The sequence below is a fragment of the Durio zibethinus genome, chromosome 5 (assembly GCF_047325235.1).
Source record: "Durio zibethinus cultivar Kanyao isolate XHJ-2024 chromosome 5, ASM4732523v1, whole genome shotgun sequence".
Taxonomy (NCBI): Eukaryota; Viridiplantae; Streptophyta; class Magnoliopsida; order Malvales; family Malvaceae; genus Durio; species Durio zibethinus.
Genome location: NC_143166.1, coordinates 31,705,441 through 31,723,736, shown reverse-complemented (window position 1 = coordinate 31,723,736; position 18,296 = coordinate 31,705,441). Strand labels below are relative to the sequence as shown.

The following is an 18,296-nucleotide window of genomic DNA, read 5'->3' as shown; positions in this document are numbered from 1 at the left end:
TTAACTAAGATACTTCTCAGAGAAAAGCTTAAGCTATGCAGTAACTTGATCGAAATGAGTTCTTTAGCCAAGGTAAGTTCCAAATGAAACTGCTATGGTGCTAAATCTCCTTCTAATGGTGCTAGAAGGAGAGATTGTTAGGAAAATGGGATCCAACCCCATGTAATTGATTTTGGACAAATCAAAGGTCATAGGCCATGGTTTTTCTTTTTACACAAGCCCTAGCTACTTAATAAAAAGATGTGAGGTTGTTTTAAGGTGGTGTCATGAACCAAGAAGAGAAAGAAGAAAAGCTAAAAAAAGTAGGAAAAAAAAAAAGAGAGAGTTTGTTAGATGAAAGTCGATCCATGGTCCAATTGAGTTGAAACTTTATCAGCGGGTTTATGATTCAGAGTTCTATATTTTGAACGGTAAAGATCAGGTTTGAAGCTTTCTAGGAACAAATCCATGATATATTTATTGAGTCACTTATTTGGTGAGATTTCTCCAATTGTCTCTCTAGTTGTTGATTAGATCTAGTTTTAGCTAGAGAAGAACTTTATATATCTATTATTTGATAGTGGAGATTTTTCTGATAATTCATGATTTTTTCCTTTACATTGGAGAGTTTTTCACATAAATTTTAGTGTGCTTTATTTTTTTTCTGCATTGTTGATTGTTATCTATTATTATGGGTTTATTGTAATATATTATTTTTGCATTGTTGTGTTTATTGCTTGAGACCCAATAATAAGTGCTGATAGCTATTCAAGGAACTAGAAGAGGAAAAAATTGAAGAAGAAAGGTGAAGCATTGGAAATGCTCCTGTTCAAACCCAAGGATCTTTCTTCGTGAGATGATTTTGCATCTAAGCTACATATTCATCTTAAGCCAAGGAAGCAAAGAAGGAGAGAGAGATGGTGACGCACTCAGCTAGACTGGTTTTGTTTACCAAATCTATGATGAGGATTTTAGAATCAAAGGTCGAGCAGCTGCTAAAAAAGAGATAAGAAATGGGTAGAGAGTAAAAGCATGCCACTGATTCAATGAATGGAACCCAACTAAACAGCAGAGTTGATAGTAATGGGCACTAAATTGAAGGAAAAGTTGGTTTTTTTTTCTTTTTCTTTTTTTTTTTTTTGCAGAAAAACAAAGAATCTGCTCTTACTGGAAGTGGAGTTGATATAATGATGAATGGAATTAGCTTATTATTGTATAGATAATAAAAGTGGCTGACATTTTACCGCCTCGACTTTAAGTAAACTGAGTTTTTGCTGCTTATAATTAGGGAAGACAAGGCCGAGAGATGAATCTCCTATCTGGTACTAAGAGACAGCCAAGTGAGTCGAGGTCCATCAGGATGCAGAGGATCCCTTGGACTCTCCATTTTTGTGCTGGTTTCCAACTCTTACCGTAGGATAATGTTTAGTTCAATGCATATAATTCTACATCCTCCATGAAAGAAGCCAAGGTCCACTTCAACAATTCCAAAAAACTAAATAAGAAGACAGGGGGTAAGGCTAAGGACTAAGGACTAAGGAGCTTAGGGATGTGAAATAGGTAAAATTATTGGGACTAAAGTGCAAAAAAGGGAAATAGGGGGAAAGGGAAAGATCAAATTTCGACCATCACTTTTTCTCCACGTGAAAGTTGTCTTTTGTTAAAAAAGGACTAACCGACATCTACCACGGGCGATTCTCGGCATTGAATCAAGAAAAATTTTATCAAATCAAGAGGATTGGTAGCATTCTGGTTCAGGTCTGCTGTGATGAACATCTCTAATTGGTCTACTTTCCAATCATTCTAAAACTAACCTTATTAACACTCGAAATTTTGTAACTTCCTCAGCCAATCTACTCCTCATTCTCTACCTTCTTCCTTTCACAATGGTTGCAACTAATCTCATTTCATTATAAAGAACAATAATCCCCCATTTGAAAAAAGTGGGTTATGATCAATCTCACTGCATAAAAGTTACCCCTTCTTAGTTTCTGAATGTGCTTTTCTCCATCTGTTTGGAAACTAAGAAGTTTATGCAACACAACAAAACTTCCTCGGCCCCAAGAAGAGGGAAAGAGAGAAATCAAAAACTGGTCTGCTTAGGTAATACTTTGAACTTCAGCCAACATTATAGAAAATTCAAGTGGTCTTGGTTGATGAAGTTTTGTGTTCCATCTGCATCCAGAAATCAGAAAAGGTAAAGGCTATGGATGCCTGAATAGAACAAGTTTCCCCCAATTCCCCAACGTTTAAACCTTCATGGCAAACATCATGGGATGATCCGTGAATCATTTGCAGATTTTACCTGTCCTCATACTGAGCAACATTAGTCCCAATTCCATCGCTAGCTGCATTTCCCAAATGGCATGAAAATTTTAAGTTGTTTAAAACTTGTTGATTTTGTTAACAATTTGCTCCAATTCTAAGGTTGTTGCACTGTCGCCAGCAATTTTGACAAGAATCTGTCCTAATCTTTTCCTGGCTGTTTAGCATTTTTTTGTTCAATGATATATGTAACCAATATACAGCCTAGAAGTACCGATATTTTACTCTCTAAAAATGAGATACAATCCTCGAATTAACTTTTAAGCAAAATCTTGTGGGTGAATTCACATGCATATATCTACTACGGGCACCAGGGACTTCATAATTTTGTACTGTGAAAGTCCTTGTCCAACTGAACCTGCCGTGGCTCCTTTTTCATCATTCGCTGACCGAATTCATCTTACGCATTAACTCTTCTTTTTAATTAATTTAAATATAAGTTTGTTTTGAGTAATAAAGAGCTTGATTATTTTTAAATAAAATTTTAATTTTAAATTTTAGAAATAAAAAATATTTTGAAAAAGTTTATTTTTTACTAAATCTGAATCGATTCAACTTTTAGATTAATCAAAATTTAAAAATGATAATAAAAAATTAAAATATTTCAGATAAAAATATATATAATATATAAACATTTTGTATTTAATTTTTTTAATTTTATAAACGAATTATTAAAATGCATAAAAAAGTTAATTTAAAAAAAATATGGAAACAGCTTGCTAACCCGAGTTAATAATTGCATCGTCTAGGAGAAAAACAAGTAGTTTCCATTCTATATCAAGCAACCTAGTACAAACAAGCGAAACTACAAATCAGTTTAGCCAACTCTGCCCCGCTCCCACCTCCCAACCGACGCTCTCCAAGCACCATCTAATCATCATGCAAACGCAATTGCTGCCGGCAACTCGAGTCGGCATTTGTGCGGTGGCGGTGGGTCCCCTCCACCCTCATCGTCACCGACCACCTATCACTCTCTCTAGTCCAAAGTTTCCCACTTCACTCAAAACTTTGAAACCGAAGCCTCTATCTCCCCCCTTCGCTTCCTACGATCCTCTCAATGTTAAAAGATTTAAGCTTTTTTTAAGCAAGGTCTCTTCTTCCTCAGTTTCACCGAGTTTTGCCTCCCCTAATGATGATACTGACAAGGCAAAGCTCGCCCAGGTACTCCTCCCCTCACTTTCGTTTTCTTAATCTCAGATTTTACCCTTTTAACTAATAATTTTTATTGGGTTTGACTAATTTGGTGGTGAAGTTTCAACTTTATTGAATTGGGTTTATGCTCTTTGGTTTAACTTGGTCAAATTTGCCTGATATATTATCTTCTAACCTCATTGTTCATGTAATCAGTGACATCAAAATACAGATAACAGCTACGGCATTAGAACTAATAGAAATGTTATGGGTTAATTTGGATTGTTTAATGGGGTTTTAGTTTTAGTGGACTGTAAATGAAGGTGTTTTTAGGGATGAGTTATAAGGATTTTGAAATGAAATGGTGCAGGTTTCGAAGAGGTTAGAAAGCACGTCGAGGTACTTTAAGCGATTGGGCAATTTTGGGTTTTGGGCACAGCTAGTATGCACTGTGGTATCAGCGGTGATACTCTCATTTTCTGTTGTTATTACTGGGAAAATCAAATCACCTGCTACTTTTTATGCTACTGCTGGTGGAATTGTGGCTGCATTCATATCAGTTTTTTGGTCGTTTGGGTATATTCGGCTTTCCGAGAAACTCAAAAGAACTGCTAATGATCCTTCAAAGGTAGTTTGAGTTATGAGGGTGTTAACAGTTTATATGTTTGTTGTTATATTTAAGTCCTAGGAGAAAGACTTACATATCTGAATTTTATCTATGTGTTGTTCTTAATCTTCTTATGTTACCATTCGTTATTTTTTAGGATGAATGTGGTACGTGAACCTGATTGATTATGTGTTATATATCCAGCTATGCATTTCCCTTAGACACGTGATCATTTTAAGGACAGAATACTGAGAGTTAAAGGGGAGCAATTGTTCCAATATTCTTTGTCATCACTTTCTAGACAGTTAAGTTTTTTCTTGAGAGTACTCTCATATAATAGGCACAAATTGTGTTATGTTACCTAGATGTTTAATTATCATAACATTTCATATTTGAAGTAAATAAATTGGCCCTCGCTCAAAATAATTAAGCTGGATAACTTTATTCATTTCTTCTCGTTTTTGGTTTATTCTTAATCTAGTTTGTGTAATCTGCACAGAGGAAGTTCATCAGCTTACTTGGAAGTAAAGGGTGACATTTCTTAGACAACTTAGACAAGCTATAATAATTCACTTCTTTTCCTGTTTCTTGTGCTTCATTTTATAATTGAACAATGTCTAATCCTGTTAACAAAGGATTTCTTATGCTTCATATGAGAAATAAGCTGTACAAGGATTGGCATGAAGACAAAGGACAGAGTTGGTTTGCCTCAAAAGGAGCATTATTTTTGCTAATGTTCAAATCACTTGGAAAAGTAAATAGTTTAACCACTTCTCCTCAACAGTCATTGGTATCCATGAGAGACAGCTGCTAAAATTTGGAATTTCAGTGTTTTATTTCCTGGTTTCTGTCACCACATTTTCTTCCTTCAATTCGAATTGTAGTGATTCATTTGAGTTTGATCTAGATTAATCTGCTTATTATGTGTAGGTCTGCTTTTGAGTTTGGAAGATTAGATTATGGTTAGATATATGCCCAAATTCAGGGCTTATTTGGGCTTTTGATTAATGCTTGTTGATTTATTCAATTTCCAATAAATCCTAATTTTTCCCTTGGGCTTTCAGGCTCCTCCTCGTGCTGATGTTGTGAAAAGCTTGAAAAATGGCATAGTTCTGAATCTTCTGGGAATGGGTGCTGCTATTCTTGGCATGCAAGCAACAGTCGGCTCACTAGTCGCCAAGGCTCTTACTTCCTCCACAAATCCTTATTACCAAGGAATTTCTCCTGGTTATAGTCCAGTTCTTGCATTGGATGTATTTTTGGTGCAGGTACTTAATCCAATTTGAGCCTTCTAATAGAATATCATTTATATTTAACTGAATTAGACTCATGTTTGAGAAATTGGGACTTTAGTTACTTCATTAGTTCGACCCCCTACACACCTCTTCCTCTTCCTCTTCCTCTTCCTCTTCCTCTTCCTCTAACAGGAGAAGAAAGAAATTGGGAATTGAAAGGAAGAGGAGCCCATCCCCTAAAAAATATGAAATTCCCGTTTTTCAGTTAACAATCAATATCTAAAAGAACCTGCAAGCAATGTATATGTAGTTTTGTATGTAAAGAGTGATATAGACTAGGCCTGTCAGATTTATAGCAACCAATTGCAGATGCCTTAAAGAACATGGTTCTCCGTATAGAGGTATAAATGCATGTAAAGTTAGAGCTTGCAGGTCTCTATACGTTTACTACACATAAATTTAAAGTTTGCTTTTTCAGTCTGATATTGATATTCATGGTTTCACAAACTGAGGAACACTTATGCTCATGAGGTTGCAATTATTCTACTGGGTTCTTGATTCATAGTCAACTGAATTGAAAGATGTCATGACTCATAACTAACAGCCAACATAAGACTTATTGATCAAAGACAAACTTGTAATGAGAAATAGCCTTGGTTATTGCATGCTCTTATGAATCTCTTGCTCATGCAGGCATCAGCTAACACTATCCTTTCTCATTTTCTGGGGCTTGTGTTCTCACTGGAACTGTTGCGCTCAGTGACATTACCTCCTTCAGACGGTATTCCAATTCCCAGGGTCGCATAAATTCTACTTTTCTTGGTAAATATCATGAATTTGAAGCTTCTGTTGGAACATGATTTTGTAGCCATAATTGTTGAAATTCAGAATAGTTTAATTCCATTTTACAAGCCGTTTGACAGGTGTTTCAATTCTAAGATCTGACAGCCCTTTTACAAATAGTCTTTGGATTTTTTTTAATGAGTTGATATCATGAATTGTCCCTAAACTAGAGTCGAATGTTCAATGTGATACTTAAACTTTAAAATTTTCTAATGTAGTTTTTGAACTATCAATATGTTGACTATTGTGATACTTATTTCTAACATGACTAACTTTAAATAATGATATATGATGAACAAACAATTTTTCAAATATTATATTAATTAACAGATTTATAATTCCGACATCATATTACAAAATTTTAAAGTTTAGGTATCAAATTAAATATTTTACTGTAATTTAAAAACATTAATTCTTTTTTAATAAATACATTATACAGCATGAGACAATGATTTAGTCAGAGGCTGTGTTTTCATTGGGAAAGAGGAATATTATTTCTTGACTGAAGTCGTGATAACCTACAATCAACCATCACGGTTCTAAGTAACATGTTAGAGAATTTTAAAATTGAATATTTTATTATAATTTAAGAATTATTTATGACATTAATTCTTTTTCAATAAATACATTATGCTGCATGAGACAATGATTTATTCAGAGGTCGTGTTTTCATCGGGGAAGAGGAATATTCTTTCTTGACTGAGTTTGTGATGAACTTCAACCAACCATCAAGGTTGGTCAATCCTTTAGCATAGTCATTGTCTGAAAGGTGTTTTCCTAAAGCTTACTTCTTTTTAAAGTATTGCTAGGAGTTAGTACTCTAAAGGAAAGAAAAGCAAGCCTTTGGAAAACAGGTTTCTTGAATCCAATCTTTTACTCTATGAGGACAAAACGGTATACCATGACAGCCAGGAAATTCACCTCAATTGCAGGGGTTTAATTATGCAAACAAAAAATGCCAACATTGGACCAATCCGATTTCTCTTAGAAAATAAAATAAAACAAGCACCGCACAAGAATTCTACATCTCCGAGCAAAAAGATATCAAAAGCTTCACATCTTGAAAAACCAATCCTATGCCCCTGGTCACACTTAACCACCTGATCACCCTGTATAAAATTAAGTACATATGCTTTAGTGAGAGAGATACAGAGGCAACAAGTGAATCCAAACAAGACAATTGGCTTTAACAATTTAACATTTTTTCTTACAAATGCCGCAACCAAAACAACTAGTTTAATCTGTGTCGATGTTTATCACATCAAAGGTCTCAAAACTTGACTACCTTTTCTGGCAAAACATGAAACATTATAAGCCTAGATGACTTCCTGTTTAAATTATTCAATTTTGAAACAATGAAAGTACATGATTCTCACTTCGTGCACACTGCACCCGAATCATAGAAGCAACGTATGCTAAGAATCATTGGACTGAAGAGTCAATTCAGAACTTACCAAATTATGACCACAGACTAGCTCCTGGTTAAATGTTACTAGTCACATTAAGTTTATAATCTCTACTCAGCCCTCAAAACAGGACCTGTCAGAGGCTGATTGTTTGCTATCAGCAAGTCATGGTTTGATCAAAGCTCCCTTGGATAGGTTTTCCAAATGGGTAAACTGACTTTTTGGCTAAGTTTGCTCAAGGTGACATTACTGTTTTATCATATAGGGTCCACATCCCAAATTCAATACATAACATGGATAATTTTTAAGACCAGAATGATATATTCTACATCTAAAACTTTCATATTTTGGAAAGCATGTCTTCTGATATTTGGATGATGAACCGTTTTGCCAGGCATTAGTTCAGTATAAAGCAAATTATTGCATGTATAATAGGCTAAAATCTCTTTGATCAATCCTTGTTCATACTTGATTCCATAAAATCCAAAATTCCGAATAAGATGCCCTCTTGACAGTATGTCCATGAGCGCCAAACCAAGAACATATTGCAGGTTTGAAATGAGTAAGCATTGCAAAACAACTTCAACCAGCTTAGAGTTATCTAGATGCTTGAAACTATTTTGTACATTTAGCAGATCCAATTGAATGAGATTAAAATGCATTCATTGACTTAATAGAACAACATCCAATTAAAGAAACCAGTTCAGCATTAGTAAAACGAATGCATTTTAAAATAGGGCTTCAAGGAAAAACAGGATTGAAATCACATGCAGCGAACTACCAATTTTAAGATCAGGCATTATGCATAAATTAGCAATCAATTATAGGAGGAAGAAATCCAGGTAGGTAAATCATGAACAGCCCCAAATGAAGCATAAACCTAAACAACATGAACAACTATAACCTTAAATTGTAACAGAGCAATATCTTCCCCTAAAAGGTGAATCTAGACAGCAAACCATGCTTGAGGGATGAAACATTAGAGGATCATTAAATCCTTAATATATGCTAATTCTCTGATTTGGCCATTACATAACCTTTTCTGTGACTGATCACTAAATATGCATTTATTGGAGCCATATTTACTATGTGGTATATTCAATCAGTTCAACATAGAATAATTAAATGGTTGAATAACCCAAATTAACGCAACCCAAACAATGCCCAAAATGCTTGCATCTTGGTCATGAAACAGAAATCTTCCTGATTGTCACTGGTTTCATACCTTCACTTCTCACTAGTATGCACACAAAGAAGACCAAGCTCAACTCAGTATACATAAGAACAACCAGACTACAATGTCTCGTTGTTGGTATGTCTAGTTCCTTCTAATTGGAGCCAAGTTCACAGGACCAAGGTCGGAGCATAAATATCAAGTAAAAATTTGTTCATTGTGTTGCTGCTTCATCATTTTCTGAGTCTCCTTCATCATCCGAAGACTCTTCCTTCTTATTTTCTTCTCCCTCAGCACTCGATTTCATCTTCTTCTCCTTTTTCCTTTGCTTTTTCTTTTGGCGTTTCAGGCACTTATTTGCAGTCCGCTTCTCAGCAGCTTTCAATCTTTCTTCCCTTCTTGTGTTAAACTCAGCTAGTTCCTTCCTTTTCTGGTAATCAGCATCCATTCTTGCAAGCCTGTCTTGCTCTTTCTGTCTCATCAGTCGATACTGTACCAACAGAAAGAAACTAAGCTAGTTCCTTCCCTTCCTGGTAGTCAGGATCCATTCTTGCAAGCCTGTCTTGCTCTTTCCGTCTCATCTGTCAATACTGTTCCAACAGAAAGAAACTCAGCTAATTCCTTCCTTTCCTGGTAGTCAGGATCCATTCTCGCAAGCGTGCCTCGCTCTTTCTATCTCATCTGTCAATACTGTTCCAACAGAAAGAAAACTTACTTTGAGAGAAAACTTCATACCAACTGAAGAAAATGCTTATACTTTAAGGCATCATATGCTGCACCAATCTAAAAGAAACAAAGATAAGATTCCATTATAAATTGAGAATGATGATGTGTCAGGTAAGCTAGAAGATTTGGCCAGAAAAAAAAAGGGTAAGCTAGAAGAAACCTTCAAGCAAAAATTTATTGGGGAAATCTGAAACATGAACCATAGTTTCAACAATTATGACAGAGAAACTTCTCAAAGCTTGGCTAACCATCCTCTGTTGAGAGGAAGCTCTCGTATTACACTTTCAGAACTCTGAACTAAGTGCAGCATAAATTTACTGCCATGGTTGATAAAATTTGATGCCTAATCAACAATCCTACAATCAAATTTTCCATAAAACCTAAAGATAACCAACACATGCTGATCGAAAAACTCTAAATTTCCGCATATGCTAATATCAATTTCATCAGCCAATCTACTAACAGAGCAAGCAACAGTTAAGATTTAGAAGGCAAAACATTAGAAAAAAAAAAAAAGATCAATAGATAGTTAGAAAAATAATATACCTGGTGGAAATCACGGGACACAGAACCAGCGGAACTTCCGGAGGTGTTACTAACGCGACGGAGACATTATCTATAACGCGGCGGAGCTTCACCTCTAGTTCCTCTTCGACCTCCTTGAATACCGGCTTCTCGTACTCTACAATCGCCGTCAATGCCGCCGACGGAGGTCGCGGTGAGAGAGCCGATTTCTGTTCCGCTAACGCTAACTGAGTGTCGCCATCATTTGGCCTGCCCATCGACATTGTCGTGGCAAAACCCCAACGATTTTGGAAATTTGGTGCTCTCGGCAGATTTGAGATTCCCTCTTTTCCGTTTGAATCATACGCTTATAACTACGACGTCGGTTCGATGTTTTCCTTAATAACGGGCTCTGCTACAAATGGACCGCCTTGTTCAGCCTCTTATTCTTTTGGGTCATTTGATGGATTTTAAGTTTTTGGACCCAAACATAAATAGCTTGACTCAAAAAATAAAATAAACAAAAGGAAAAAATATATATTTTTTGTGTTACATCTCAATTTATGACGTAATAAATAATTACCTACACTTCAAAATAAATAACCTCACATTCGACTAATCACGTCATCATTTAACAAGTATAAAAATAAGAATCTAACAAAATACAACACTCTTTTACCTACTCTTTGATTTTTTATTATTTTATTTTGCCTTTACTTTTTATCTTTTTTTAGAAAATTCGACTATTTTAAACATCAACACACGTTCTAAAATACAACCTCGACATCTCCTAAGTTTTTTTTTTTTAATGGTTTGAAACATTTTCCTACAAACTCCACTTATATTGGACCAAAAATTACGTCAGCGATAATAAAAGAAAAGCAAAATGTATATATTTTTATTATAGTATTTGTTTTATGTGATATGTTTTATTTTTAAAAAAATAAACAAATAAGTTAAGCAAAGTTATTTTTTGACCTTTTTAATCAAGAAAAAATAATAACTCGAAATCAAATTCTTAGACTTTGTGACTTGTAGTTTATTTGAATGTATGATAAAATTAAAAATAATAATAAAAATTATTATCATTGCGATTAAAAAAAATTATTATAACTATAATTAAAAAAATATTTATAAAAAAAATTTTTATTGAATTAATTTTATTAAAATTAATATTTTGATTCAATTAATGTACGATAATTTTAATTACACTATACTAAAAATGTGATGAAATTCAAACTACCACTTACCAATCATCAAAATTTTAATGGGTTTTGCCACTAAACTTTTATGCAAATACATTAATAAAATATGTAATTTCTTTTTTTTTTTTTAAGTTCAAGAGCTAAGCATATCGAAAAGTGTCTCTTTCGGATTTAATTAATGCAGAGACACGTGCAGCATCTTGAAAAGCATTTTTATTTCATAAAATGTATATCGTAATATTATATATTGACCGATTGATTTAATTATCAATCTCTAACATACATCATATCAACTGGTCAAATAGGAAGATCATTTGATCCTTCACTGTCACGTGTAATATTGTTTTTATTATTATATTGTTATTTTTTTCTCCCATAATCTTTACCATCTTCCTAATCCATGCTCAGATTCAAAGATTCTAACATTCGTAGTAATATTCCTTTTGTTTCATTTTTTTTTTTTTGTCCAACTTTGTTTGGGTAACTCAAAACAAAGTTATCTGTTTTCATTTTTGAACATATTTTATTCTCTTTTTTTTTATTTAAAATTTATTTTTTCAAAACTTTTTAGCTTTTGACAATAAAATTTACAGTACATCAATGTCATAAAAATTTTAAATTTATAATATTACATCAATACCTTAAAATTTTAAATTTATAATATTAAATATATCAATTCCATAAATTTTTTTTTTTTAATATGTATGAAAGTCAAATGGGACGGAATGAATATATCAAAATAAAAATCAATGAATTGTTGAGAAATACTTGTTTACTTATTGATACTTATTATGTAACGTCTCAATTATATATCGAAATATTTTAAAAATTTATTATGATATAAATATGTAAATGTTTAATTTCAAATATGTGAAGTGTTTTTTGTGAGATCAAATTATAAAATTTTATGATCAAAATAAACAATATCTCACAAGTTGAGTGCAGATCTCACAAATGATTTAAGAGCAGTTATTAGTCGAATTGAAGTTAAGTGTTACATCGAATGAGTCACCTTTAAAATCTTGCGATAGCTAAGTGCTATACCGGAGTAAATACTTCTAGAATTTCAACATGATATGATTTGTGTATACTTTGTGTTGAGTTTACCTAATGTTTAGTGTGATTCAATGGATCTATAATTTTGTGTTGAATTTGCTCAATATTTGGTACGATTCAATAGATCTATGTATTTTGTGTTGGGTTTGACAAATACGTCAAGTTTTAACGAAAATGTTTGTGACGCTCCAATTTTACATTGAGATAAATTGAGATTCTACTATGATATATATGTAGAGGTTTAAACTAGAATTTATTATATTTAAGCCTTTACATGTATATCATAGTAAAATCTCATATTATCCTAATGTGAGATTAGAACATTACATATTAAGATAGTATTTGTAGGAAAAAAAACTTATATAAAGTTTTATAGGTAAAATTCGTGAAATTTTTTATTAAAAATAAACAAATAAAATTTAAAATCAAAATTAAAACCAATAATTTGAAATATCTCATCACATAGATCAAGCATATAAATTTTTTTAAAAATTTTAATAAATTTTGATATATTTATTAAATAAATATTTTTAGTAAATATATTAACAAAATTTTTACCGTTAAATAAGTATTGATTAAATTTGAATTATAAATAATATTTTTAATAATTATTTTACATATTATTAATTTTTTTGACTCCTTAACTTAAGTTTTATTTAGATGGTTGGTAAAATTAGTTTCAATGAAATTAAAATTATCAATAAAAGTTATTGTAGTTATGATTAAAAAAAAATCTATTATTGTGATTGATAAGAAAATTTATATTAAATAAATTTTATAAAAATTAATATTTAAATTTAAATGATGATATAATAAATTTAATTACATCATGAAATCCAAAAACCCATTTGACAATCATCAAAATTTTCATGCCTTTGGCGGCTAAACTTTCCTGAAAATACATTAATAAAATAAAGAATCCCTCTTTCTTTATTTATTTATTTATTTAAGTTCAAGAGCTAAGCATATTGAAAAGTGTCTCTTTTTAGATTTAATTAATACAGAGACATGTGTAGCACATGGAAAAGTAATTTTAATTTCATAAAATTTTATATTATAATATTATATATTGTTCGCTTAATTTATCAATCTCTAGCATACATCATATCAATCACTCAAATAGGAAGCATCCTTTGATCCTTCGCTATCACGTGTATTATTATTTTTATTATTATATTGTTATTTGTTTTTCCCCTATTTCAACTTTTTTTTTTAATTAAAAAGATAAAATTTTAATACAAATAAAAAAAATTTAGTTCGAAATCATGATTTTGATATATTTTCAAGCGCTTTTAATCACTGAACTAAAGGCCTTAAGACATATTCTAACTTTTATAGTTATATTCTTTTTGTTTCTTTTTTTTTTTTTTTGGGTAACAAAAAATAAAGCTATTTTTTTTTATTTTTTAGTATCATTTATACTCTTATTCTTTTCTATGATTAAAATTTAATTTTCAAAACTTTTTAACTTTTAACCAAAAAAAAACAATACATTAATGCCATAAAAAATTTAAATTTATAACATTACATCAATGCCAATAAATGCATTAATACTCTAAATTTTTTTAAATATTTAAGAGAGTCAAATCGGACGGAATGAATTTATTAAAATAAAAATCAATAAATTTTTAAGAAGCACTAGTTTATTTATTGACACTTATTAAGATGGTTTTTATAAGTCATATATTATTTATTTATTTTTATGATACGTTTGGTATATAAAATTATAATAAAATATAATAATATGATATTATGAATATAATTAAATTAAATATTATTATTATATTTTATGTTAGATATATATAAAAATTATGACAAAATAATTTATTTATTAATCAAATTTTTTTAAAATTTATACTATTTAAATTATTAATATAATTTTAAAAAATATAATAGGAATAGAAATTTAATTTTATAAATTAAAAATAATTTTTTTATTTTAAGATGATTGAATTATTTTATATCAAGAGAATAATTAATTTTTTTATAATTTTATCTTTTTTTTTTATATAGAGAACAAATATAATATAAACTAATTAGTATTGTATCCTATCTATCATATCATATATTACATATATCGTTAATATATTAAATAAAAGATATTTTAACAAATTTTCTATATGTTTACAAATGATTTTAACCAAAAAAACTAAAGACAAAGTTGATAAGACCTTTTCCAGAGAATGATTATTGTGGAATGCCAAGTGTAATTCTCCGCCGCATGTGCAGTGCCTTGGGAAAAGCAATATTCATCTTTTTATTTGTTTAAAAAAAAAAGGTTAAAGTTGGTAGGGGAAACATCCTCTATTATTCTTTATCTTGTCTATGCTATCTTTGAGAACAAATTATGTTGCTAGATTAATAGGTCCATTCCATGAATTTTTATGTATTTAAAAAAAAAAAAATTTGTTGGTTTTGGGTATTGCAAATGAGTGTTTAAAGTAAATTTTGTTTAAATTTTTGTTTAAATTTAATTCAATAAATTCATGTATAATGCATTTAACATTTAATTTCAACAATTACTTTTTTTCTAATTTTAAATTAAATTTATTTTATTTTAACAAAATAATAATTATAGCATCTAATTAAATACATTTCTTGAGACTTTAAAAAATCCTCTTACGAGTTTTTATTTACGAGATTTTACTTAATTCATAATTTATCGTATATCGTGTTTATTTTATTATGATTATTATGTATAATTTATCATATATCGTATTTATTTTATTATGATTATTATGTCCAGTACACGTCAAGATACACTAATAATAAAGTTAAATTCAAAATTTTATTCCTAATTTGTATATTTTAACTAAAAAAAAGAAAACATATATATGTCAACTATATCTCAATGTATCTAAGTATGATTGTTTTTTTGAAAAAAAAATTATTGTTGGATTTTCACTTTATAAGGAAATTGTAAATACATAACTACTATCTCAGATACAGTATTTATAATATAACAATATACATCAAAATAGTATTAAGCATGGAGTGATTATTTTTAAAATTACGATGATTTGTACATGATGATCTAATCACCATGTTTGATAAATACTTTGTGGTCTTATGTGGAAGTGATTTTTGATAATTGAGAACTATCAAAATACTATTTTAAAAGGTGATTTAATTTATATAAAAAAAGTAAAAAAATTTTGTCACGTAAAGTGATTTATAAAATTAATAATAGTCAATATTATCAATTTAATATGTGAAATAATAATTTTATTATTTTTATTCACATAGTAATAATATGTAAAGTGATTATTTTATATTATAAATTATAATTATAATTGTTTTATATTATAAATTTTAAATTATAATTATTTTATATTATAAATTTTTATATTTTCAAACTAAAATTCATCATAACAAGTTCAAAAATAATTTATGTATTTTTTATTTTTTCTAATGTTTTATATATAATATAATGTTTTTCTTTTTTATTATGATTTAATACATTCATTTCATTTTCTAATTCAAATGTTTTTACATAACTTATATTATAAAAATTGGTTTATGTAATAAATAAATATATTTATTATAAAATAAATAAAATATTACTATGTTTTATGAATTATTATATTTAAACAACATTTAAATTATTAACTTGCATAATTATTACAATAAAATTTGTTATTTTCGTACTTTTAAATAAAATAATATTTGATTTTAACAATATCAAACATAGTGATATTTAATTTGTATGAATTAATAAGAGTTAACTAAATAAAGTAATTTCAAATTACGAGTGATAAGATTACATTGGTAATAAAATCACATCAGTGATTACATTACAATAATAATTTTGAAAATGATACTAAATATTACCTAAATGCAACAAAAAAAATTATAATACACCGTTAAGCATTATTTCACGATACTTTCGGCCATCAAGTCCAATATTTGTTAAAAAAAAAAAAATTTACTTGTGCATTGGTACAATATATCTTGTAACATAACCAAGAATATATTTTGATAGATAATGAGATTAATTTCGGTGAAATTTAAAATAACGATGACGATAATATTAATTACTATATTAGTGAGATTGGTTACTATAACAGCAAGATTAATATTAATGGTGAAATATATATTTAAATAATAAAATAGTGGTAGCAGTGAGGTGAGGTGAGAATAAAAAATGACTATTAAGGAGTTTACTCTAAAAGTATATTGATAAATTATTTGTATATATTTTTTAATATTTGTATACTATTTATTTATTGTATAATAAAATTTAGTTATTATGTTAAATTAATTAAAATGTTTTAAAATTTTAAAATAAAAAATCAAAATGAAAAAAATGAAAAAATAAAAATAATGATATATTAAATCATATGAAAATCTTTACAACTTTAAAAGTAAAAAAAGAAAGAAATAAAAAATTTGTAGACAAAATTGAGATAAAATGTGCAGTCAAAATGTAACAATTTTAACCGGAGCTTTCATTTCCGGTGGATAATTGGAGGCTACCGTACCTCTACGATGTTATCCAAACATTGCATCAGTACGTTCGATACAACATTTTATACTAAACGAAACTCAACTAGGGATACGTTGGCATCAAAATCACTCATAAATTAAAAAGCATCAAGTCTTTATTTATTTATATTTCATTTTATCAATATATTTAGTTTTTAAAAGTTGGATTGTACCATCAAATTTCAAAGTTGTCAAGATGGATTATACGGACTCCAAACATGTCATTGCTAATTGATCAGCATCTTCGAATTGGAATTCATTTTGATTGTATGGTGGGAGAATTCTTATCACTTGTGTAGGTTATTTTCATTTATCGAATTTTAAAAAAATTTAATCATAAAATATAATTCATATTTATTTTTTATTAAATGCATATAAATATTAAAATTATATTATCATTTATATTAACACATTAAATATAAAATATATTTTTTTATTTTTTTAAATTCATATAATTTTTATCAAAATTTAAATCGAATTATTTTTATATATAAAATCTCTCCCTCTTACCACGTGAAGAAAGGGACCCGAGTGTTGGATAACCTCAAGCTAATGTTAATTATTGGAAGTTTAGTTGCGTGGGGTTTTACATTTCACAGGTTTCAAAGTTGTGCCACAATTTTGACTCATATGAATCCACCTAAGCCGCAACGAAATTATTCATTTATTTATTTATTCTTTTCGCCCAAGTAAAGTGATCATTGAACAATGAAAGCGGCGGCAACAGGAAAGAGCACACCAACAAATCCAACGTTTAGATTAATTTGTTAATTAAAAACAGACACGTTTTTGTTTTTCCAAACAAGTCCTTGATTTTTCTTAAATTTATAACGTTGACCTAGTGGGAAAGAATTCAAAGTGTCCATCGTACCCAAGACGAAAATAGGCAACTATTAGGTTGTAGACTTGTGGTAGGTACCACCAGAAAAAGAAAAAACATCCTGTGTTTGACCTTTGCTGCTTGTCCTTCCTTTTTTTTTTTTGATAATTTGTAACGTGTTATATTTTATATTAAATATGATTTCAAATGTAATATAAATGATTTTATCATAAATATTATATAAATATTTAAATGACATAAATAATTAAAATATAAATATAATATTTTTATAATACTTATTATATATAATATGATATAATTAATACGTTTTAATTCATTTTAAAAATAAATAACATAATATAATATGATTAACATAATTATACATAATTAATAAAATTTAATATTATTAATATTAAAATATTTAATTAATAATTCAACATTAAATTAAAATAATAATATAATAAAATATTAAAATATAATTATGTACTTGTTATAAACATATCATTTGTACGTGTTAACATAATAATATGATTAATTAATTAATTATATTTTAAATGTATAACATGAATAAAATATAAAACATGACAAGTGTAATATCATATTTTAAACGTATTGATATTATTAAAATATAAAATAAAATTATAATATATTTATGTATCATTTTAATATTATATTATTATATCATATCTAAAATTATTAAATCTACTTCTTTCTATTGATTTATGAAAACAATTTTAAATTTTAAACTACTAAACTCCGCATCAATTTAAGGAAACAACGGAACCGGTAGGAAAATGTGT

General features: G+C 29.0%; 1 protein-coding gene and 1 pseudogene across 1 annotated transcript; one reads left to right on the top strand and one right to left on the bottom strand.

The window, feature by feature from the left end:
* Positions 1-3,062: 3,062 nt before the first annotated feature.
* LOC111282530 (protein TIC 21, chloroplastic-like) lies at positions 3,063-6,353 on the top strand. The gene is made up of 4 exons (XM_022870641.2): positions 3,063-3,465; positions 3,806-4,063; positions 5,107-5,310; positions 5,971-6,353. The coding sequence occupies exons 1-4, from the start codon at positions 3,184-3,186 to the stop codon at positions 6,082-6,084; spliced, it is 858 nt and encodes a 285-aa protein (XP_022726376.1). The 5' UTR covers positions 3,063-3,183; the 3' UTR covers positions 6,085-6,353.
* A 1,942-nt stretch (positions 6,354-8,295) lies between these two features.
* Positions 8,296-10,243, bottom strand: LOC111282777 (uncharacterized; annotated as a pseudogene).
* Positions 10,244-18,296: the final 8,053 nt, after the last annotated feature.

Excerpts from the sequence above, each read along its gene's own strand:
- LOC111282530 (XM_022870641.2), top strand. The coding sequence starts at position 3,184 with ATGCAAACGCAATTGCTGCCGGCAACTCGAGTCGGCATTTGTGCGGTG. Across the intron at positions 4,064-5,106 it reads CTGCTAATGATCCTTCAAAG|GCTCCTCCTCGTGCTGATGT; the intron begins GTAGTTTGAGTT and ends TTGGGCTTTCAG. Across the intron at positions 5,311-5,970 it reads TGGATGTATTTTTGGTGCAG|GCATCAGCTAACACTATCCT; the intron begins GTACTTAATCCA and ends TTGCTCATGCAG.